Source organism: Trachinotus anak, unplaced genomic scaffold (genome assembly GCF_046630095.1).
Source record: "Trachinotus anak isolate AG129_WGS33_773 ecotype Australia unplaced genomic scaffold, CSIRO_AGI_Tana_v1 ptg000007l, whole genome shotgun sequence".
NCBI lineage: Eukaryota > Metazoa > Chordata > Actinopteri > Carangiformes > Carangidae > Trachinotus > Trachinotus anak.
The window spans coordinates 17,301,382-17,325,203 of NW_027273858.1; the positions used below are offsets into that span (position 1 = coordinate 17,301,382).

At 42.8% G+C, this 23,822-nt stretch overlaps 3 protein-coding genes across 10 annotated transcripts in view; 1 reads left to right on the forward strand and 2 right to left on the reverse strand.

The window, feature by feature from the left end:
- Positions 1-257: 257 nt before the first annotated feature.
- ntpcr (nucleoside-triphosphatase, cancer-related) lies at positions 258-3,798 on the reverse strand. Its single transcript, XM_071481101.1, has 5 exons — positions 3,641-3,798; positions 2,547-2,709; positions 2,354-2,456; positions 1,609-1,818; positions 258-1,006 (listed from the first exon to the last, which is right to left on the reverse strand). The coding sequence occupies exons 1-5, from the start codon at positions 3,744-3,746 to the stop codon at positions 929-931; spliced, it is 660 nt and encodes a 219-aa protein (XP_071337202.1). The 5' UTR covers positions 3,747-3,798; the 3' UTR covers positions 258-928.
- An 809-nt stretch (positions 3,799-4,607) lies between these two features.
- On the reverse strand, positions 4,608-7,398 carry map10 (microtubule associated protein 10). The gene has a single exon (XM_071481100.1). The coding sequence runs from the start codon at positions 7,275-7,277 to the stop codon at positions 4,791-4,793; it is 2,487 nt and encodes an 828-aa protein (XP_071337201.1). The 5' UTR covers positions 7,278-7,398; the 3' UTR covers positions 4,608-4,790.
- Positions 7,399-7,867: 469 nt separating this feature from the next.
- Positions 7,868-23,822, forward strand: part of sipa1l2 (signal induced proliferation associated 1 like 2) — a 79,806-nt gene continuing 63,851 nt past the window's right edge. For 2 of the 8 annotated variants that reach the window (XM_071481106.1, XM_071481109.1), the window contains exon 1: positions 7,869-8,197. The gene's annotated coding sequence lies outside the window, so the exon portion shown is untranslated. Of the gene's footprint in view, positions 8,198-8,843; positions 9,375-23,822 lie in introns of those variants that run through there. The other 6 variants (XM_071481105.1, XM_071481107.1, XM_071481110.1 and 3 more) reach the window with 5 other exon arrangements.

A 23,822-nucleotide genomic window follows, 5' to 3' on the forward strand; every position in this document is an offset into this window, starting at 1 on the left:
GCACTCTGACATCTCTAAAATCCTAGATTCAGCGATACTATTTATCCTGTAGTGTAAGCTGACGATGCATGGGCAGAAATTCCATTATCTCCCAGGACGGAGCAGAAAATCCACACAACAAAGTAAAGCTTATTTATTTGTACTGCTGCATATGAAAACAACAGTACAGCTTATCAACAGTATGAAAACATCTGCATCTGCTAAACAAATGAAACATTTTCCATCTTTGACTAAAATAAATGAAACCATCTCATTGCTGAAAGGCAATAACTGTTTATTTTTTAATTCTTTGTTCGTGCTAGTGAACAAATAAACCATGAAAGGATTGGACACAGTTGTACTGTTAAATATTGATTGATTTTCAATGAGCACATCCTCAGGTTGACAGGACAAACACAAGGGAGGCTCACACAGCACAGAGCTAAATGAATGAACAGGGCACTGCTTTGTTTAAAAGAAAAGAAAATAGCAGCAATTGTCCTTGAGAACAAATGAATTTCGTACACTCAAAATGAGAAATTCATGCCTCTATAAGACCAACAGCTAAATCAAAAATAAAACACAGCTGTTTTGAGGACGAAAGCTTGACTCTGAGAGCACGGGGTATTTACACACTAACCGAACAATTCCCCACGCTGTGTTCCCATCTCACAATCAATTATTCAGCATGCAATCCATTTTAAGGCTGTACGAGGATGAAAAAAAATAAATTGTGTACATAAATACATGCATGTGACACACTAACTCTTTCAGCGGCTCGGATGCCCTTCAGGTTAGGTCACAAGGCTGTTAGGAAGCGTGTGTAGATCCACTGAATAGTTTGGCTGTGTGTGCTGTATATGCACTGACACAAATAAAACTTGTTGTCAGCACAAAAATACGCACGAACTGCTGGGTTTTTCCCCTTTAATGGCTCTGAAGCTCCATATTAGGCCGTTTGTTTTAGACATTCTTGTAGTGTTGCCAAAATGTCTTGCAGAATAGCATTTCTGTTCTCCTTAGAAACCTATAAGTGGGAAAAGAAATAAGCAAAGATCAGTCTGCAGGTGATGCAAAATTGTACAACCTGTGCTGCTGAAAATAAATCACATGAGAAGTGTGGCAATGGTCTTGTGCAGTGGGTTGTAAGCCTCAGACAATACAATGTCCACTCTGAGATTATCGAACCACATGTTGTCAACACCTAATCTCTGACCTACTGTCTGATAAGTGAAATCACTGATCATGTTTGCCAAAAAAAAACAAAACAAAAAAAAAATGTTTACACTGCCTCATTATTTTGTTTGGTATAATAACTACCGCAGCAGGGGGAATATTTTGCATGACAATATCCATAACTGAGTCTTCCGTGATAAATTATTTTGACATTTGAGACCACCCTTTGTTGTTGAATCAGTCACGCATGATTTAGAGTTAATCCTGCTATAGGAGAGGGATAACGCAGGGCATGCCCCTTCTGCGTTACTGAGCAGACTGACTGCCCTCCTAAGATCAAGCGGACTCAATGTGAACAGTGTCCTATAGCTATTGTGGTACTTGTAAGCTCTTAAACTGACCTAAATATCTTTTTCTTTTTTTTCCAGAGAGTGTGCTAGTATTTGTACTCACAGCAAAGACCTTGACATCTCTCCTGCTCCGCACCTCTTCCACAAGACCCAGTGGTTTACCCTTGGGGATGGGGATGGTGCCCAGGATGGTGCAGGAAGAGCTATCTAAAGTCTGTCTCACCGCCCTGATGAAAGACTGGCTGAAGAGCTCCATTTTGCCAATTTCGTCAATGACAAACACCTTCCTGCTACCTCCATCTGCTGACCCAACCTGCAGATGAGAGATGTTACAAATGCACAATTTGGAAATAAAAGGAAACAAACTCAATTTTTATTAATAAAAATGCCGTGTGGCTAATCTACCGTGTGACAGTAGCTCATCATGTTAATATCTCATGTGAATCTCATTGACTGATAGTGTGACTGTAACTGTGGTTGCATGTTACACGCAACGGGTGATCTGCAGTGATTATAGAAATACTTTAAATGAGATGAAAGTGGAATATGTGCCGCCAAGGCCTAGACACCTTCCTTTACAGTGCATGTGTAGGCGTCACTGCAGGTTCACTTACATGCCGGATTAATCACGGTCAGTGACAGCCAGACGGCACCACGAACACTAAAAATGTCACTCTGGAATTTATGTGGTTGCAAGCTTCCAATTATTCCATCAATGCGGAGGAAATCAAAGGTTTGCTGATTTGTTAAGTGGGGAGACATGGGGCTGTTTAGCTTACTGTGATCTATTGATGAGGGCGTGTTAAAAAAAAAAAAAAAAAAAAAACACATGCTGCTGCGTTTCTCACATTTCTGAAGAGTGGGAGAGCCAGATTTTCAAATGAAGGCAAGTCAACCACATACTGGCCAACTGTGTATTCCTGTCTGCCATGAGACGCACCAGCAACATCTCTGTAAGTCGAGATGAAGTGAGGGTTAGTCAAAACAAAGTGATAAAAGAGAGCAGGTAGTTAGGTTTAGATAGGATGACAGCCCTCCTACCTGATTCTGGACAGGTGGCCCCTCTCCCCTGTCACGGTGACAACATCAAAGCCGACTCTCCGGCCTCCCTGCCTGACCTCCTCTGTGTAAAACCCTTCAACTCCCACTCCTGATGACACTAAAGCCTCACAAGCTTTCTGGACCAGAGTGGTTTTCCCCACACCTGTAAGCAAAAATGGACACACTGAAAAAAACTGTAATATCACCATTTAAAACTGAGGTACATTGCCTTACGTTAAAAATTGGGACATGTTAACAAACAAACATAAAAATACAGTCTATAAATCCATGGAAGCATTACCAAATGGGTATACCAAGCACAGCTCCAGGGGCCTGAGACATTAGGTGGCCCCTGGGACAAAGCCTCTGTATGAAGTGACTCTTAATATTTCTTCTTTGAAAGCCCAAACTCAGTTAAAAGACAGCTGAAATGACCAAACAGAGATGCAAAACGACCAAAAAGCGACATGAAATGACCACAAAGAGACACATTATCACCAAAGCCATACAAAATGACCACAAAGAGGCATAAAAGAGCCAAAAACAGACTCACAACCACCGCAAAAAATGCCACCCCAAAATAAAGAGACTGCAAGGTGCCATTTATATCTGTGAGGGCAGGCAAAATAACACACATCTCTTTGTATAATGCACTACAGTTGAACAGCACCACAAACTACACCCTCCAAATCCATCACACAGACGAAACCATACATCTCTAAAGGAGTTCCAACAAAAACTGAACATTATAACTTTCATTAATGGAGGACTCATTGCAGGACTGTTGTATCAATGAAAGGAATTCGAAAGTTATTACTGAGTAAGACTGACTTAAAACCCTGCAAAATAGTGTTTAAACGACACAGCTTGTCCGAGCGTCTCCTCTATGTGTGGAGGGATTCAAAGGAATAGAATAAATACCTAGCTACCATTAAGCCTTAACAGTATAATTCGACATTGTCCTGACAAACACGGCTATAACAAGCTAACTTTCATCAGACGAAGCGTTAACGCTAGCTAGCTGGGACTCAGGTCTTGGTTTTGCTGCGACTTTATCTTCTACAGCAGCGAACACAATGGGTGCTAAGTGTTACCTGGAGGTCCTGTCAAGAAAACGTGTTTGAACATCTCCGTTGACACCATCAAACATGCTGTCGCGTCTCTTCCGTACACAGATTTCGACGCATGCGCGGTAGACATTAGAGTTCAGCTATTTTCAAAGACGTTTCTTATTTTAGCTCATTTTTCGGGGATTGTGGTTATTTAACGTGCAAATTCAATATCCGTAGAAAGTGTCAAACATCGTCCAACAGGATCTGACTCACGATTTTCAATTACTTCGTTTAATATATAAATTAACGATGAAAACTGACATTATTCAGCTTGACGTCTGTTTTAAATAATAAATACTAAAGAAGTATTCGTATACTTTCTTAAGTAAATGGGGATGTAACACTAAAAAGTATTTATAAGTAAAGTATTTCACTACGACTAAAAACGCTGAATTTAACCTTTTTCTCACCAGCAGTAAGTTTGTTGTCAGCATTATGCTGAGTGACAGTGCGTTGTATTTTATAGGTTTAGTATATGGTTTTAAACTCTTAATCTGGAAAGTGGCCAGTAATTATAGCTGTTAGATAAATGTAGCAGGGTAAAAAAAAAACCAGTTGAATATAGTCATAATGTTGCACTATATTTCCACCACTATAAATCAGTTGCAACTCAAAACTGGAAAAGCAACTCTGAGCACCACCGTATTATGCAAAATCCAACAAACTGGCATTAAAATCAATGAAATAGCTGTCTGTTTTGCTTCTCAAACAATATCAACAGAAACATGCAAAGCAGTGAGTGGTATTTAAACGTACTGCCCTGCAATCAGGAACTCCTCTTGGAAAAGAGGGAAACACCTGTACTGAAAATGAGAGCTTATAAATCAAATCATTTGCATTAATGATGTGCATAGAGAGATTTTCAATCCTCTTATATGTTACCAAAAGACTCAGGGTCCAACGCTTTATGCAAATGTCCAGTGGCAGAGTGGTAAAATGATCACATTAGTCCACAAAAAGCTTGTCTTTATTCAAAAAGGTTTTCAGACAGAATAACTGAGAGGAAAACTTACACGTTTACATATTTGCAATATACATTATGTACAGTAAATACTATGCTCATCTGTTTCCCCTGGTTGGCAGAAATAGTGTAGCCTTGATATTACCATAATGTAGAATAATGTATTATTCTTTACATAGTGTAACCAGGGAGTTTGTTGGCAACTAGCTCAGAGATATGCTGATACTCTTTTCTAAAATCCAGAGATCCGAGCTCATCCTCCAGTTCCTCTGCCTCCTGTGGTTCAAGCGAGGATACTGATTCTGCAGAAAATCCTCGAACTGGACCGTTGTTCTTGGTGGACTCACTCCTTTGACTGTTTGACGATATGAAACTCTCAGCTCCAGAGCTCCTCTCCACTATGCTGCTCTCTGTCATCTGCTTTCTGGAGCAAATGGTTTGCAAGGATGGTGACCTGTCTCTGTCACCATCATCGGAGGAAAAGCTGAGGGCAGAGGCATGGGTTCGAGGTCGAATCAAATGTGTACCCCTCAGAGCCAGCTGGGGAGAGCTGGGGGCTTTGACGGGCACAGGGAGGACTGCTCTCCTCTGCACAGATTCAGAGGCAGAGTCAGAGTTGCAGATATCAGGGCGGACAGGAGCCTTCAGAGTCTTGGCTCTGGAGGGCTCAGGGCTACTCATGGGATCAGGAGAGTAGGCATCACTAGGTTCAAGACTGTTAAAGTCATCAGCGTAGTCTGCCTCCTCATTTCCTTCCCTGCTGGGGTCGGAAAATGAAGACTTCGGGCTGCTGTTTCTGCTGCTTCCTGAGGATTCAGTTTCCTGTGATTGATTTGATTCACTGTGATGCTCGTACTTGTCTCTGTTTTGGGCAGTACTGTCACTATCCACACTGGGGATGTGAATAAATTTCATGTCTCTTCTCTCAGAGAGGGAAGGTTTTTCAGAAATTCTCTGACAGTTTTGTTTGTCGTGGTCTTTCCCATGCAGGTTTTTCTGTTTAGGTGTGGTTGTTTCCTGCAGTGCAGAGTCCACTGTGATGCTTTGTATCATTGTCTCGATATTTTCATTGAGACTGGAGCTCTGATTTAATACTGATTTCCTTTTACTGGACTTTGCGATTTTGTTTTCTGACTTTGTCTTTCCTTTGGCCGTACTTGTCTGTGTCTCGTTCTGTATTAATTCCATGCATTCACGACGTTTTCCTTTAAGAGGTGAAATTTGCTTTAGCCTTAGATTAAATGTTTTAGTGGTCCCATAAATAAGCTTCTTCCTAGGTGATTTACCGGAGCTTCTACTCTCAATCAAAACCTCTTCTCGTCTGTCTTTCTTTTGCACAGATGTAGGTCTGACTATTGGAGTAGAACAGTTTCTGGGGGAATGTAAATGTTTAAAATAGTGACTAGTCCCCTGGCCGGTTTTCTGCAACGTTTTTCGTTGTGTGTCTCTATGCCCAGCTGGAGGCTCTGTGGATGCAGGCCTGTAAATCCATGCTAGGTTAGGATGAATAGACAAGGGCTGGTGCGGGTTCTGGCCATTTAACTGCGACAGCTCAACAAGAAGAGCATTTAGTAGAGGCATGTGTTGTAAAGCCTCCCCAAGGACATTCGGACTCACCCCACTTTTTTCTTGGTTTCTTGATGTTTTTGCATCAGATCTTCCTCTCTCTTCCAACATTGGAGAGCTTGGAGCATCAATTCTATTTTCAGCCATCTCATCCTCAGAGCATGAGTCTTCAAATGTAAAAGCTTCTGAGTCTGGAGTCAATAGTTTGTAATCCCCTCCTTCGTTTTTGCTTTTTTCTTCTGCAGAATTACTGTAGTAAAGATGTGGGGGACAGAATACAGTTAAATCCTCCTCAAAATAGTTTTCAATTTCTTTGAGTGTTCTTGGTCTGTGTTCGGTGGTAACACACACAGCAGCACTGTCCTGATGGTCCTCACACATGAAGATTTTTGCATTTGCTGGTCCCTTGCTTTGGGTGTTTCTGCTAACATCAGACTTGTGAAGTTTGGGTGAATTGACATTCCCATGGTCAAAAGGCAGTGATTCTATTGATATGTTTTTCTCCTTGATGCTTTTTTGTACGTGTCCTTTGTGTGCTCTGGTGTTTTGAATATCCCCAATATGTGGCAGTAAACTAGCCCCCAGACTTAGCAGTTTATAACTCAGGGAAATAGATCCAATTTTCTCCCCAGTGAGGCTGCACATGCCAACAAGCCGCCTTTCTCCGTGTGAAGAGGGAGCAGACACACCATGCTCTGTCACATCCTGCCTGATTCTGTCCATCACTTTGGCCAGTGATATCAGGGAGGAGCCAACTAATTTGGGAATCTCCTCCATCACATCCAACACCATAGCATAGAGAGGGGTGCTAGATAGATGGGTGTGCAGGGAGTCCAGGTTCATTTGGAAGAAACAAGACTTGCCTCTGTTAAAGGCGTATTCTCTTCTCTTCTCTTTTTCCTCCCCTGGTTGGTTAATGTCATCATCTCTGAGCTGAGGCTGATAAATGAGCAGCGTTGGGAAATCTAGCAGGCGCACTCCAAGAGCCAGCTCGTCGGAAACCTTGGTATCTTTCTCGAGTCGGACATATTCCACCAAAAGCTCGAATGAAAACAGAGTTTCGAGATTGTCACTGTTTTGCCCCTGTGACATCCTGAGAGCTGAGTGAACACAAAAACCCCACCGGCTAACTAACAAGCTTTTAGCTAATCCGCAAACTCGTCGAGCTTTTAGCTTCCATCGGCTCCATGGAGACAAACAACTGTCGCGACCATTTTACGTCATACAATGCCCAGCGATACCTGGGAAATATAGTTTCATGTTTCTTTTACATACAGCACTAACTTAAAATTGACCCAATTATTAATAATGTTAAAAAGTATTGTCGTATTTGTAAATACAGTTTATTATGGGAGCCTATTTCTAAATTCGAAAGAATGATAAATAATAATAATGATAATAATAATAATAATAATAATAATAATAATAATAATAATAATAATAGAAAATGCAGGGTAACACCTCTCAAGTAACTTCAAGGAAACACAAAGCATTACAAGCATAAGCCAAGGCGATATGAAGATGATAATGTATTCAGGTATAGTTTGTGAGAGCAACTTTTCTGCAGTTCACCAGATGGTGCCACTGTAGGGCTTACTGGGCTTACAGACTAAAATAGTCTTGTGGTGAATAGCAACAAGACCACCGGACTTAGGCTACATAGCAGGCTCAGAATCCGTCTTTAACATGTAGCGGACATTAGTCTGTTCGTCTCCTTCAACATCAGCATACAAACCCAGGTTTGTAACATGTCAGGGGAGGAAGTGAGTGAAAAACAGAGAGTTGGGACCGGCGTCGTGTGGGCGGAGCCTTTTTCCTTGCGCGCTGTCATCACCGGGGATAGGTGCTGGATGGATATCGCTAAAGTCCGTGCTACTTCAGTCTGGAGGCTGAAAGCGAAAGAGTGAGGCGTGAGAGCGACTGCCGCTGACACAACTGGTTTTACCCCTCAAGGATAATTAACAGCGTCAACAATCGCGCAGCCCAGGTCAGGACGCCGCTCGCATTGGAAGGTAAGTGTCTTTTTCCTGCTCTGAACCGAACTACAAAGTGAAAAGTAGGGCTGCAGCTTAAAGTGAGGAGCGGTACGCACAGCGGGAGCAACGAAGGGGCGAAGACGCTCACTGGCACATCGATGACAACTAAACACAAAGGATACAAACGTAAAGTTATTTTCAGCCACCTCAGCTATTGTAATTTGAGCAAGAAATAAATAAAGAGCTGAAGGATATTAATGTTTCAGCTGTAGCATATATTTGTGTCTATTCATAAAGTGTATGGTATGAGCTGTGGCACTGTTATACTTGACCCCTGTTTGTTTGTTTATTTACCAAGGAGCAAGTTAGCCTCACATAAAGGTCATATTCAGTGCAAATTACATTAAATTGTACATTCATATTGTCCGGAAGGTAGGTGGTATTAGGTGTTATATCACTCCTATTTTTAAAATTGATTTTTTTAAGTCAGTGATATTACATGTTGTCATATTTTTGGTGGTGGTGGTGCGTGTGTGCGTGTTGAGAGTCGAGTGGGGGGGGGGGGGACTGGACTGGATTTGCACAGAAATATTTTTGAATGAGTTTGTTTAGTGGAATGCTTCCATGAAAACGGTGGGGGGCGATAAAGGCATCATTGTACAACTGGTCAAGGGTAGTAAAGCCTTCACATGCCCATCGTAGGTGAGGACCACAGCTATAGCCTTACAGGCCACATTTCGTTGTTCTGCAAACCCCAGAGTGTGATTAATCATTATTTATGTAAGCAATGGTCCATGCTAATCACACTCTACTGTGCTTTACTGTTGCATTATGAGCTTATATGGGGGGAGCTTCACTTTTTGGAGCAGTGGGAGCTTTGTCAGTATGTTCAGACAAAGAACAAGTTCCCCCTAACATACATTTTTTTGGCTTTCCCATAAATAATATCCACCAGTCTGTTTGTATGCAGTATGTACAACCTTGCTTTATTACTGGCTGCTCATGTGTTCAATATACATTGCACTATATAGCCAAGTAAAAGAGTAAACAAGTGAAATGTTGTTTGTCTTCCAGTACCATATCCTCTGCTGTTTCCCTGCAGGAAGTTTATCCCCCGCAATAACTGAAACCCCAATAAAGGAAAACAAATAGGCCCATTCCTCTGCTGGTGGCTAGCTGCAGACACAACAATTAACTGTTCTTGGGTGTAAATGTAAGTTTCCATCACTTAATTTTCAGTGCTCTGGATTTATATCCTTTTGCCTTCACACCTCCCATCTGAACAGATCAGGCATAAAGAGTTCCCTGCTCCTGCAGCGTTAAAATCAATAAGACACCATTATTTTTCACTTGGTTTTATGTCTGGGAAAGATTAGTTTTCTGTGGGGCTGTGCTAAACTAAGTAGGCACAGGAGTGTTTTAAGATGGCTCCAGTATGTTCATGGCCTGGTATAACATTTAACATATTTTCCTTTAACACTAAAAATGTTTGGCTTAACTCCAGCTGTCATAGGGCTGCACATCATGGAGGCAATTTTTCAACTGACCACTCTCCTGAACAGGCATAAAGACATCTGTAGTGATGTGTGAAGAATTTTCCATTATTGTGCACAAAAGTGAAAAACCACCCAATTAATCTCCTCATTTTCTCTGTCTTCACGCAAATATTTCTATTTGTTAACCTGTTTTCCAACTGAGTTTGAATTCATGCCTTTCGTCACTATGTAGGTGCACACAATACTTAACCTATATGATCTTAAATTTAGAGTGTTTCCTGGCTTGTTGGAAAGTCTATGTTGTTGTTACAGTAAAAAGGGAAGGCAGGTGTTTTCCAGATGGATGAAACATAAATTAAAGACAAGCTCTTCCCTAATGTAGATGAAAATGAGGCTGCCTAGGTACCCCTTCTCACCCACAGTCAGCAGTGCAATCCTGGAGGGAGACCTATTCAGCAGCCATATTAATGACAATGCCAAGGAAAATCATTCAATCTTAGTTTGAATAGAGATCTCTTCCATTCTGCCATCAATCGAGTGCAGAAAGGGCCCTGAAGAAGAAATATGTTCTCATCTATTTCTAAAAGCACCTTCTGCATGACCAACTAGACAATGGGTAATTGAGCCGGATAGATATGTCTTTCAAAATAAAGTTATGTGCACAATGTGTTCTCAGCTGAACAATAAGGCACCTGTCAGGTTTGGCGGAGAAACGGCTTCCTGTGACATGGCCAGAGGCCATATCCAGTTGTTATCATTGCTGAGCTGTTTAGGATGTCTTCCGAGCTAGTGGGCTTGGAGACGCCCCACTAGAGTTACAGCCGTTATGTTGTGTTCGGGACACAGAAATTGCCTGTAAAGATATTGAACTAACACACAGCTTTTCGGGGGCTTTGTTTAGGTTTGGGAAATTACTTAACAGTAGTGGCTGATTTCAGTCTTGTTGTGCACTGACTGGTCTACTGGTCTTTCCCCTTCTTTGTCTCTGTTCCCACGGTGCTTTGCTACTGGTGTGAGGGCTAGTCATGATTTGGAGAACAGCAGATGGAAAAAAAACTGTTAAAGGAATTAGATTCAGGATACATTCATTAGGGGTGATGCATTTCTCCTTATTGTACTATAGAAAAATGCCAAAGCATGTGGCGCCCCTTTCCAACAGATCCTACACTGCACGCATGTGACGAGGATCAGGAAACCTGGTCTGGTCTGTGCTGGCTGACCAGCTGACTGACTGGCTGGCTGGCTGGCCAGGAGTCACAATAGGCCTCTCCAGCCAAATCCTGTTGCTTCAAAACCAACCAACCAGCAGACAGGGGATCACATGCTGCCTGCTCCTGTTGTGAGAGCCAGACTCTCTCTTCGTCTTTTTTGCCAGCCTTTGTTTTGATTGCAGTCTGGATTTATGGAAGAATTTAAGCCCACTCATCACTGTCGGGGAAAGCACAGATGCCGTCATTAGGTCGATGTTTTTTTTATGAATCGATTCCCTGTTCCGCAGGGGATCTGTTTGTGGTGGATGTGTGTGGTTTACTGAGCAGTGTTCATACTGTGTACAGCACAGACAAAGAGTGGAAATAAGTCTCTCTTTTGATTTGGGGTATTAGTTAGATTTGTATCACTGATGATCACGTAAGAGCTCCTGAACTATCTGCCTCATCAGTACCAGCAACGCCTCTCAGCAGTTTGGAATAAAAAGTAACAATAAACCTTTCATCTGAAAGGTGTTGAAACATGGCTACCACAGGATCTTGCCTCTCTCACTGCTCCAAGGTCAGCGTGTTGGGTTCTTTCAGGGTCATTCATAATTTTTTCTGAAGTGCACATTATACGACTTCTCATTTGTAATCAGTGTAATGGCATCAAGACGGCGTGTTTAACAGCTTTGCTCAGGCGCTGGCGTATGTCATTGTGCATCTCTGGGAACCACAGGAAGATGCCAGCAGCCCTTCCCAACGCCATATTTCCACTCTTTATGTGATGTGCACAAATGAGATGTTATGGCCTGTGGTGTGTTGCTTAAGGACATATGTGGATTGGTGTCCTCATATGCCGGTTTGTTTGTTTATTTGTTTGTGTCTAGTTAATGTATCGTTGGTTAATCTGATCTTGCTCATGTGGTTAAGCTTTACAGTAGATACAGTGGATTATACGCTGTTGGATGATGTGTTTGGTCGGATATGACACCTGCCATTTCAAGGCATTTTGCTAAGAGATTTCTTTACCTTTCTTCACTTTACATTTTTTAAGGGGGAAAGGGGCAGTTAGTAAATGCTGTTATCTAAGATAATAGATAAAATAGCAGCTACACCAGCCCATCTCTTGTCCTTTGTATATCTTGTATCTGTGCAGCTCTTTAACTCGCCATCCTCTTGCCACTCATCCAGTGGTTTGCTGTCGTGCCAGGCAGATTTGAATGAAAAAGCAGTGCCATGGTTGGAGGGGGAAGCTGCTGGATGGAACAGATGGTATAATGACAGAATTCAAATACTGATTGCGCTATTGCTGGTGACGACACTGGCAACCTCTGTCGACACACAACCGAGCTTCTGAGGGACGGGGGAGGAGGTGGGGTGCAGGGGCAGGGGGGAGGTTAAAGGTTTGAGCCCTCTGATGACTGACTTTGCCTGTTCATGCTTTGCTTAGACCATTAATGGAAAAGATTAGGCATCTGATCACTTCAACTGTATCAGTGGATGATATACACTATGCTTCCCTAGATACTTATGGCAGCTGTTTTAAAGACCGTTTGTTGCATTGCAGACGGTGAATAAACAACCTATTGTCATATTTTTGTGTATCAGATGTCACCATTCTGTCACCAGTCATGAAAACATCACCATGTGATCAGTTTAGACCAGCTTGGACCTTACTATCTAAAAATGACCTTTTGAAACCTCTCATGAATTCTGCACTATAAGCTCCATCATACACACATGACTGACAGATGGAGCTACATATGATCTGTATCGTACGGTGGTGGCTTACAGATGTATCCCTGACAGTCAACACAGATGTTACAGTATGATATGTTTCCATCTGAAAGAAAATCATTAATCCTCCAGATAATCTCTTTGATCTTCAGACGCAGGAGTGAGACGTGGGTCATCTCCGTTTATAAAGGAGTACGGGGATCATTGTAATTTCTCAAGATCTGAAAATGAAGATTCTTGTTGCCTTTGCTCACCTCAGCACAGTGGGTTCAAATGATGGGGCATTTATACACACAGCTTAATCATAAAGCAAAATGAAGGCAAACTACAGCCTTCTAGCTTTGCACTAAACCTTTTAGCCTTCCTGATATACAATGCATTTATTTAGGCCTTTCTTACTCCATATACCCAGCAGTGCAAATCCACCTTCTCAGAGCTGTGAGCAGGGGAGCATCACTCTGTTTCACCAAGCCAATCATTTCATGTCATTCCAAGAAACATCATTTTCATGCATTATGGATTTGCACTAGTCAAGCATATAGGAAAATGTGTCTTGCCAAGATGAATTATGTCTGCACCTCCTGTTCCCTTGGGGACTCATTAGTATCAGGAATGTTGGGGGAAAAGGCCATTGAAAGTTGCTGACTCTCCCTACATGTTTTGTCTACATGTCTGTCACTGGGTCACAATGGAGAGAATGAGCGCTGGCCAGTCATTAACCCGATGGCCACTGGGTCCAAGGACCAGTCGTGACCCATGGGGTTAACTCGGTCTGTGTTCCCCTCAGTGGGCCCAGACAATCGGGACCACTGACCTCTGTGGTCACAGCCAGCCTCCAATGGGAGATAAGAAGGGATTTGGTTTAGTGTTGGTGTGCATACCTCTTTCCTACTGTAGCGAAAAAGAAAGGGCCTGTCTGAATTGGCAGACAGGACTGGGTGTGGGTGATACATCCAGAGTTCATACTGCATACCATTATGGCCTCTGTGGACTTTCTCTGTCTGTGTCTTTGTCCGTTCATTCATTGAATTCCACTTCAGTACAGTTGACAGGTATGGAACTCTAAGATAGCATTTATTAGCTACACAAAGAGGTGTCAAATAAATACACGTGCATAAATTCTCTACAAGTTCCCACCTTGTCCCCCCTCAAACAACCACCTTAGCCAATAAGAATGATGAAGTAATTGATAATCAGTGAGTTGAGATTGACTGTGGGACAGGGTGTGTGGAATTATTTTCATTTTTGTATTTTTTGTACATGTTAACATGATTATTTCATAGTATTTGTTTATGTAATATTAGCCATATTTAGGTCCTTAAAGGTGCAGTAAACTGGACCTGTGGCATAGAATCTAGGCCAATGCTGCACGAAAGCCCCCGTGCAAACATCTGCACCCTTGACTGGCAAATCAACCTCGGGTAAGCCAAGGAGCAAATAGCCATCGGATGAGTTGTTTTAAAGCATAAAAGTACGCTGACTTGTTTCTGATAGAGGTTCATTGTAATTAACAAGTCAAATGGAGCAGAGCCGTGACAGATGTGCTATAAAGTGTTCAGCTTTAGTGTGTTTGCGTGTGTGTGAGAGAGTCACTGGGGCATTGCTGCTGGAGTCGGTATCCTTCACTTAACCTCACCAGTGCACTGCAGTGCTCCCAATCCACACTGCTGTTGAGCATGGGGTTCTGTTGAAATACAATTTAACCTACATGAACAGTAGGGTTGCCTCAGTTTGTATTTCGCTGTACACTGTTACACAGCTTCTTTAAGCAGTATTTCCTCGAGGATCTTAGAATAAAAGAAAAGTCTAAGAGATATTTTATTATTCTATTTTTTAGAGGCTACTCGGTATTTTTGTGAGTTGTCCTGTTCTGCTTTGTGTGCGGTTCTGATGGGAATGTACGTGTTTTCTGGGTATCAGCCTTTTTACAGGAAGGAAATTTCTCCTAAACAGTCCTTTATCAATTGTGAGAAACTGTCTGTATTTTTTTTTTTGTTGGTTCCTTCCATGTTGCCAGCTCACTAAAACGAGACAAATTGGAAAGCCTTGTCATGGTCTGTAGTTTGTCATTGTTTTTTTTGAAAGTGCTGATGAAACGTATCGGGAGGAGGATGTTTTTTTTGTTTCTGTTTCCACTGGTCCATAAATCAGATGATGATAATGAGTTTATTTATTGAATAAATGTGGTTTGTCCAAGGAACCCCAGAAGTATAACACAACTTTGGTCATGTGCAGTTTCATTTTCAGTGTGTTTTTCAAACTGGTGTGATGCAATATATTATTCTTTTTGTGTTATTATTTTCATTTGACAGCAGCAGCAAAATGTCAGTGTTGGCTGGAAGAAACCGGAGGCACTGTAACATTCTGCTGAAAAGCTTTTTTTCATTTTCTAGAGCTTCATTTGGTCAAACTAAACTTTATACCCCCGTCAGTGTCCTTGAAATATAAATATTTTGTGTCTTGTCGTTCAGTTCAGATTGTACTTTTGAATTATGCACACCATTAAACCAGGACATTACTATGTAGCCTTTGTATCCACTTACTGAAGCACAAAAATGTCTGTACATCATGTTGCCTTTGGCCTATTCTTGTAGCTTGCTGTTTGCAAAGATGTGGTAGTCTGTGGCTATTTTAGACAAGCTTGAGATACTGGAGTTACTGGTGTGTGTGGGAAACCCTTTTACACAGAGTGGAAGGGAAGGCTAAAGCAGCTGAACTGTGCATGGCTTGCAGTTGGCCTGGCCTTTCCTTGTACCCATGGCTGCTGCAGCAGCGGTATGATGTGTGCAAGGAGCACCGGTCCAGCCAAGCAGAGCTAATTCAAAGCTAGAGTCGTATATTCCATCTCACTTGTTTTTTTTTTTTTTCCTCTTTCTTTGCTACATCAGTTTGACTGGCCTTCCTTTTATGCAATTTGTAAAGGCCGTTGACGGAGGATAATGATCTGGAGTGACAGTGGCCTGATTTTTTTTAATATATATATTTTTTCTTTTCTCTTGCTTCTGTAATCGCTCTCTCTGTAAATGTGGGGGAGATCAAGTGCTCCCCTCCTCCTCCCCCTCTCCGCTGAAGTGTATAGGAAGCTGCTGTGGATGTTTGGAGGTTAGCCATAGGGGTTAGGATGCTGTGGGATCCAGAGCCAGAGGGGAAACACATTTGATACTGAATGCTATACTTTGTATGGGTTTACTGCCTTAAAAGAGGAAGGAACAAAAGAAAAGGAGATTATATAACACATTCAGACAAACATTGGCCCAGACACTATGTTCGGATCCTAACAAGAAATGTATGTATAAGTAATTCTTACAATGCCTAACTGTGTGTTCATTCATTGCTTCCCTTCCCCAGGCTATGTTTACTGGAAGCCCGTGGAACCTCTCTGAAATGTAAACAGGACTGTAGAGCCACATACAGTTCAGCTCTGAGCTAAACACAATGAATACACAGCCAGGTGCTGTGTATCTGACCACAGAAGCAGCTGTATAATTACACTGTTCTCATTCATCTCAAGATAATCTGTGTTTAGGTGGAGAAGACAAACACCAAAGGTCAGAGGTCAAAATAAGCCTCCAGCTTGTTGATGCATTTACTTTGTTATATATATTTACTTTAATAGATTTGCCCTTTCCTCCAGTGATACTCTGCTGACTCAGGTCTTTGTCGTTCACTATGTAAAACTACAATGGTTAAGTTGACACATGCCAAGAATTCAAGTTTCTCCTTGCTAACCAGATTTCTCCCGGTCCCCTCCCTGACCGAGGAAACAGTTTCTCATTAAATGACTCTAAACAAGGTTACTGAAGAAAACCAATAATAATCAGGTTAGTTAAATGCATATAAACACACTTATTCTCATCAGGTCACACATGGAGATCCATTCTCTCAGGTGTTGACATTTGACATTTTCTCGGGGTGGGCAAAGAGAGAAACGAGTGTCAGTTAATTGCTTCCTGTCATTTTGTTTAATTTTCACTGAAAGGTGGTCCAAGTCTGGGATCCCTTAGGAGACTTCTTGCATTTTCCCCAGACTCAAAACAGAGCCAGTTCCCCTGTTTGTTGACTTCATGGATTGCTGCTTCCCCATTGCTTGGTCCCCTCTGTGCTTTTGTTGTTGCACTGCAGAACCAACAGCATGACCATGGCTAGGGTTACAGTGTATAATGTGATGGGTTTATGAGTGTTTTCTTGCCATAGACACTGTAAAAAGACACACCCCTAACCTTGAGTCTCTGCTTGATAGGATTTTGCTCCAGGGAGTCCCATACTGGAAGACTGTGGTTGTTATTGATCCAGTATTGAATGATTTTACTGCTTTCTTGGGGCCGATAGCAATCCTGACAATTCAAATATGTCATATTTCTGAAGTGCTTACTTCAAGGTCAGGTGCATAGTACTAAACAACTCTGTCTCTCCTATTAACCAGGCAGGTTGACTAATGTCTTATTTATAGCAACAGCCTGTGGGAGTTGTCCATCTTATCTGACCCTGCTGGATATACCACTACGCATGCAGTCTATCTAAATGAAAGCAAGACTTTCCTCTTGATTCTGTTGCTTGGTTGACCCTGAGTGTGTGTTGTACAGCTGCCAGCGCCTGGTGTTCTCTCCGAGTGCTGCCATCTTGGTGACATTCTTCAGAGCCTGCTGCAGTTTAGAGATAAGGAAGAGAGGAATAAGGAAATCTGAGCTTATTTGGGATGCCGTTGTAAAGTCTGGCCAGCTCTGTGATTAAGGACAGACACCTTCCTGTGCACATTTTTCATCTTGTGCCTGATCTCTGCTTGAGTGAGGTGGACGTACATTAAAGAATCTAACTCCAGCTCTTTTAATGTCATTCTGAATTGCATAAATATTAATGCCAAAGGACTTCCATTTGTATTTGCCAGTGAGATCTCTCTGGAGGAAATGCTGCAGTATGCAGTACAACTGTACTTCTCATGACTGGTGGGATGGTTGCTCTTCATCCTGCCCCCCTGCTCTTTGTATGCGCCTTTCCCCCCTTCATAAGAGCACCTCATCAGATCGTTGGCCTCGATCAGCTCTGAAGGTCAAAGGTCACTTGATCACTGGGGGCCCTCATGTCAGATCAGATCAGTGCACTCGGCTCCTGGTGGGAGGAATGAATTCATCCGCACTCATCTCCCTGGACACATTTCCCCATTTTACACTCAGGAAGGGGGATGGTAAGATGGTAGTGGGACGAGGTGGGAACAAGAATAAAGCGATATGAAGGACAAAACTAGAATTCGTGTCTCTTCCTCCTCTCTACACTTTTTTTATGGATCACATACAGTATGTGCGGGTGTGTGCACAGATATTTAGCAGGGGATGATGATGATGATGATGATGATGATGATGATGACCAGACTGGAGGAATCGGATGTGTGTATGCACTGTGTGTGAGGTTTTTTGTTTACGGCAGCTGACTCCTCTTTAAATCCGTGAGATCAAGGCTTTGCTGATGAGTGGCAGTACAGAGGGAAGCAAATTTCAGAGTGCAGCATTTCCCCTGATGCTTTGCTATATCATTAGCGTTATTAATCTGTACATGTAGACAAAAGCAAACTGTGTGATTGTGAACACGTGGACGTCTGTGCATGTAACACTGCGTGCATTTGTGTGTGTTTCTACGTAGGTGCGCGTGTGCAGATTGCTCTCAGTGGGTGGTTAGTCTTTGACACCCTTTTAGCCACCACACCTCCCTTAAACACACCCACTGCATGCCATGCCAGCTGCAGCTGTTGTGCCTCAATGCTAGAGATGTAGAAATTCCTCTCACTCTGCAATTAGAGCTGCAGATTGCTGAATAGCGCACATTGCAATGTCCTAAAATTGCACTTGGGCGCCTTTCTACTACCAAGAACACTGAGTAAATAGAAACTGATGAGAGCAAATCATGAATAAACCGGCCCCGTCTGCCTCCGAGTTGACAGATTGTGTTTTGTGCAAACCGCTCCTTGTGATGTGCTGTTGCCCTGGTTAAAGAAACCAAAGGGTGGAAAACGGCCTCATTGATGGGGTGGGTTTCTCACGCCTGACTGAGAATGTTCGCTTTCCATCGAGTCAAGTGGTGCATTGTGATCTCAACCAAAGAAATGCAAATATATAGAACAGATGTACTACCTCTTTTCCCCTCGTTTGTCGGCAGGAGTAATCCCTCACTGTGGTGGAGATTGTGTTGGGTGCGCTCCGGGTGCAAGACTAAAGTGTTAACAAGGGAAAAGCCATGTCACCCTGGCACATGTGATGGCTGCCCGCCTTTCAGGGCCCTTTCTCAATAAGCCTAGATGCTCAGGATAGATAAATGGAGGCTTTTGTGGCCTTTGCCAGAGGGAGAACCAGACAATGAAGGACACACACAGAGCAAGGTCTTTTCCAGAGAAAACAGCTAAAAGCAGCATTTCTGCACTCCCTCCTCCTTTTTCTCTTTCACTCCCTCCTTCACTTTCTCCTGTCTCTCACTCTCACTTGCTTCCTGAATCTTTTCCTCCTCCGTGAGAACTGAACCTTGCTCCCATAATGTTTCCATAAACGGGCTGAGGGAATGGAAATAACTCAGACCATTTCCCATTGCCTCCCTCTATCCACTCTCCCCCCACTAGCAGTCTCTCTACAGGGCTGTGGACAGTACTTAAGCACACTTCCCTTAATGATGCACAGTGTTTTACACTGCTCTGAGCACTAGCAGAGTGCACATTTTAGGCATCTCATACACTCTGGACACAGAAGCCTTAATATAGCTGTGCTACTGCTACTGCACTGCATATCCTTCCGTATGGCCAGGAGACAGTGCCTCAGAATTACTAGTTATTGTATTCCTGTTTCACTATAACCTATCATCTCTTCCTATTCAGGTTCCGTTCTCTATCTTTCCACTCTCTATTCTTCTTTCTTTTCCTCTTCTTCCCCCTTTTGTGACTTTTGGCATGTTGTTGTCTTAACTGTCACGTTGTGGCTGTCTGGAGTTTTACATCTACATTTGCATGTTGGTTGCTGCCTACATCTGCAGGCCATCCTGCCAGGACTGGGCAATCTCTCATGTGGGTGGCTGCCCTGGGACCAGATGTTTTTGATGCCACTTGTAGGGGAAAGGCTTTGAAAGTGACTCCATAAAAGAGATGCCAGCTGCATGACAAACCAGGGTCGCCTAGTTCTCAGGAATTCTTTTGGAGCCGTTTCTCTCTGAGCTCTGCAAACATGGCCTGTGGAGAATAAGAAGAGTTTTCACTTAATCAAACTGTTCCCTTTGGAGAACTTCATTAATTACAGGAGGAAGTTGCTGCACTGGAACATATGCTCCACATAGCCACAGACTTCACTTTCAAAAAAAAACTTCTGTTATGTTTCTTTTTACCAGTCTTTGAGGATGTAGTAGACTTTAATCGCAGACGCTTGCAGCATGTCAACAGGTTGGTACATTTCTGGATGTAACCCTTGTTACGCTGCCTGTTTGTAATGTTGCTTTTCAGTTCTCTAGCCAGCTGTAGTGCAGGCATCTGGCATCCTCCATGGTCATCTAAAAGCACTGGCAACTTTGCCCATGCTGCTGTTAACAATATGGTTTCCAGTGTCAACTTTCCTTTGCTTCCTGACTGCCTGCTGCCACTGCACACATCCGCAGAGCAGCACCCCTGATCTGGCATGCAGCGCACTCTCCCCTGCCAAACTTCCAATGAAAAGCAGCTCTCTGGCCAGTGATTATTATTCACGTGCTAATTTTAGCCCCTGCAATCGTCAAAAACCCTTATTATGTGCCCTATGGATGAAGAACGTCATCTGTGCAACGCACAAATGTGCTGAGCCGGAACTGTTGGTGTCTGCCAACTTTTGCCAAAGTATAGTTTGTAGGTTGGGGTGGTAATGCTGGTACTCAGCCTCAGGAGATTTGTACAGATCCTAATCATATGTTCATAGGTAATGAAAGAGCAAAACTGCAGAATATAAACAAGACTTGGATAAGCACTTAACTGCTGAAGGCATCCTCAACGTGCCGGTGGCAATGTTGTAGTGTTCAACAATTAAACATGTTTTCTGCTTCTGTTATGTATCTCATGTTTATCCTGTGACCCCATGGTGTAGAGATTGGAGATGGCTGCTCTGAAATCATCTGCTTCACCCTTTTTTATAGATTTTGTCCAGTTTTTTCATTGTGTCGCTTTGTTTTGCTCGAAACCCAGCAACAACACGTCTGTCCCTGTCTTCACCCGATCACCACTTATCTCTCTGCTGCTCTCTGCTCCCCTCCCTCAACTTTCTGTCTTTTGTTCTGAAGGAAGGTCCGCTGTCACTCAAGGCTGTCATGTGCAGGAAAAGTTGCCTAGCAACAACCTAGAGGGATGCGAAGCCACTGTTTGCTCTCCACCCCCTCACCTCATGTGCCCACTACCCCCTTCTCTTTCACCCTCCTCCTCTGTTGTGGAGATGGAGTGGCATGGGAGGAGAGTGGAGGCAGCGCAGCCTCGTGCTCTCTGATGGATTCAGACAACAGATACAGAACAAACTGAGAGGAGGAGAGAAGGTGGAGAGAGGGGAGAGGAGGGGGGCGGAGAGGGGAGAGTGACATTCAGAGATGCTGTGTCTGCCTGTTGCCTGCCAGCTGCTATTCCTCCGTTCCTCTCTGCAGGAGGAACAGGCCGTTTCCCTACACAGCCCCTCTCCCACTCTGCACAACTAAGGAGGAACTTGTCTTACCGCAGCATGCCATTATCGGCAGGACTAAAAATACTGGACAGCAAATGTATCACATGCCTGGCTATCGTCACACCCTCATGAGAGAGGGCTCAATCTAAGCGGATACAGGTGCCTTTCATTTTGTCTGGATTATTAAATGTCCCCTGGAGGAAGCAATTAGACAAAAGGCCTTTGTTCTTCACCACATTATGCTGCTTTAACTTGCTAGTTCTGTAATGATATAGCAAGGCTGAGTGGCTTCACACTACCATACTGAGTTTAGTTGTCAGGTCATCTTACCCAATATGGTAAAAAAATAATGGCTTTAAAATCTTACAGGTGTCTCCAGTAGACAATTTTTCTCAGTGCTAATGCATAAAGGAATAGTTTGACATTATAGAAAAGTCACCTCTTCACTTTGTTGCCATGAGATTGGTGAAAGGATCGATACTACTCTCACATGAGTTTGACAGAATTGAAGCCAGGAGACAGTTAGCTTAGTTTAGCTTAGCATAAAGACTAGGGGTAGGATGAAAAGGTTGGCTTGGCTCTGTCCAACAGTTAAAATGTGTAAAAACCACCAGTTGTGTAGTGACTTCCTGGAGTCTCTTTTTAATGTTCCCGCACTCCGCTGAAAAATACTCTTAATAATCTTTTGGTCTGACTCATGTTTCTAAGCATATTTCCCAAAAGATCTGACTATCCTTTAAAGCATGCAGCACACAGCTACTGCACAGCTAATTTGCACTACCCACAGCTTAACCTTTCTCTAAGGCAAAGTAGATATTTTTTTAAAGGTTCTGGGAAAAGTTTAGAAGTTTCAGAAGCTTTGAAACTCTTAATTAGCCTAACAAGAACTTTGTGTCTGGTCACATAGTTCCGTCGTCACTGTGAAAGTAAAACAAACTACTCCTTAAGTGTCTCAAGAAATATGCTAAATTCATTTTGTTAGATTTTCACCTGTTTTTATCATGTTGAGTTAGATAGACTATTGGTCAAGTGACCGAAGGTTCAATTTATTTATTTAAATCAGTCAAACCTCTGCACAGCATTTGAACTGCGAGCTGTGAGAGATGTTTTCTCAGTGTTTGTGAATGTAAGTCGTCCATATGTGTATCCGTTTGTGTAATGACTACCCTTGGTATGTAAATTACCCATCAGACCTGGTCGTCCATGTGCAAATGAGCGGTGTTTGTGGGATTGTGTTTTTCTCCACAGGCCCTGCTGCACATGTGTGTAGGCTGATGAATAGTTTGTCTGTTTGCTGGGATGCAGTGACAAAAACTGCTAAGTGTTACCTCCTGGGGCTTCCCACTCTTCAAATAAAACTCTTTCCTTCCCCTCAACTCAAATCAAAGCTGTGAACCTGTGAGCAGAGGCTGGATCAAAGCAGAATGTGGCACAAAGACCTGTACTTGCTGCCATTCATTCAGCTTGATTAAAGTCTGCCATTTCCTGCTATTAACATGCTCCTACCTCCAACCAGAAACAGACAGAGCAAAGCAGTCATCAGGAAGTGGTTAGAATGACACTGTTTTAGTGTTTTTCCAATTAAGCACCACAAAACTCAATTATGTTGCACTACGCAAGAGGAGAAATGTATCATCAAAACTCAATTACCTTACAGAGGTGTTCTTTATTTAGCTTTTATGTGGCCAAGGATGGTTGACTTCCTCAGAAATAACATACTTACACATATTTATACCTGGTAGTTGCACAGCATAACTGCAGTCTTCTAGTTTTGGCTATTATGAGGGTTAAAAGTACCTCACTCAAAGGTGCTTCAGTGGTTAATGACAAGGTTTTCATCGGTCCCCACACCCATGTTTCATCATAGTTCACAGATTTCAACCATAAACCCTCACAGTCACTGGTCTGCTTCACTAAGTCCATGTTAGAGCTGTGACACAACACACTGACCTCAAACAACTAGTATCAGCAAACAACAACTGATCAAACACGTCATGACGGCTGACCCTGCCTCATGTCTTCTGTTCAAAGTTGAATTTCAACACAGCAAACACTACAGCTTACAGCCAGCTGCCCCTGTACTTACATAAGAGGACATCAGGCCTCTGTATATATAATCCAAAAAACTAGAACACAGCAAAAAAACAAAATCTATGTCTTTCTTCATTTGTCTTTTGTCTTGTCAACACATTCAAATGGGTTCACTGCTTCCTCTTTTCGTCTACAAGCAAAAGACCCTTACTGACCATGTTTGTGCAAACACAGCCGACAGAGCCGTTTGCAACTTTTTTAATAGACCTGACTTATTATTCCCCTCCAGGCAGGTGCAGAACGCACATGAATGTCAGTGGTCACCTCGGTGACAGCTGTAGTCTTTATCAGAAGATGTGAGGCAGGACATCAGTCAGTCTGCGTTGGTGTTCCTTCTTTGGCTTGTGTGTATGGAGGCCCTTAAACCCACAGCTTTTTTGCACTGAAACACTGGAGAGTAGTGGCCAGCAAAGATGAAATCCTTTTCATACATTTTCCAGCCTCTCCTCTCCCTTCCTTCCTCCTACCTGTTGCTCCTGGCCCTGTTCAGACCTGGCATTAACAT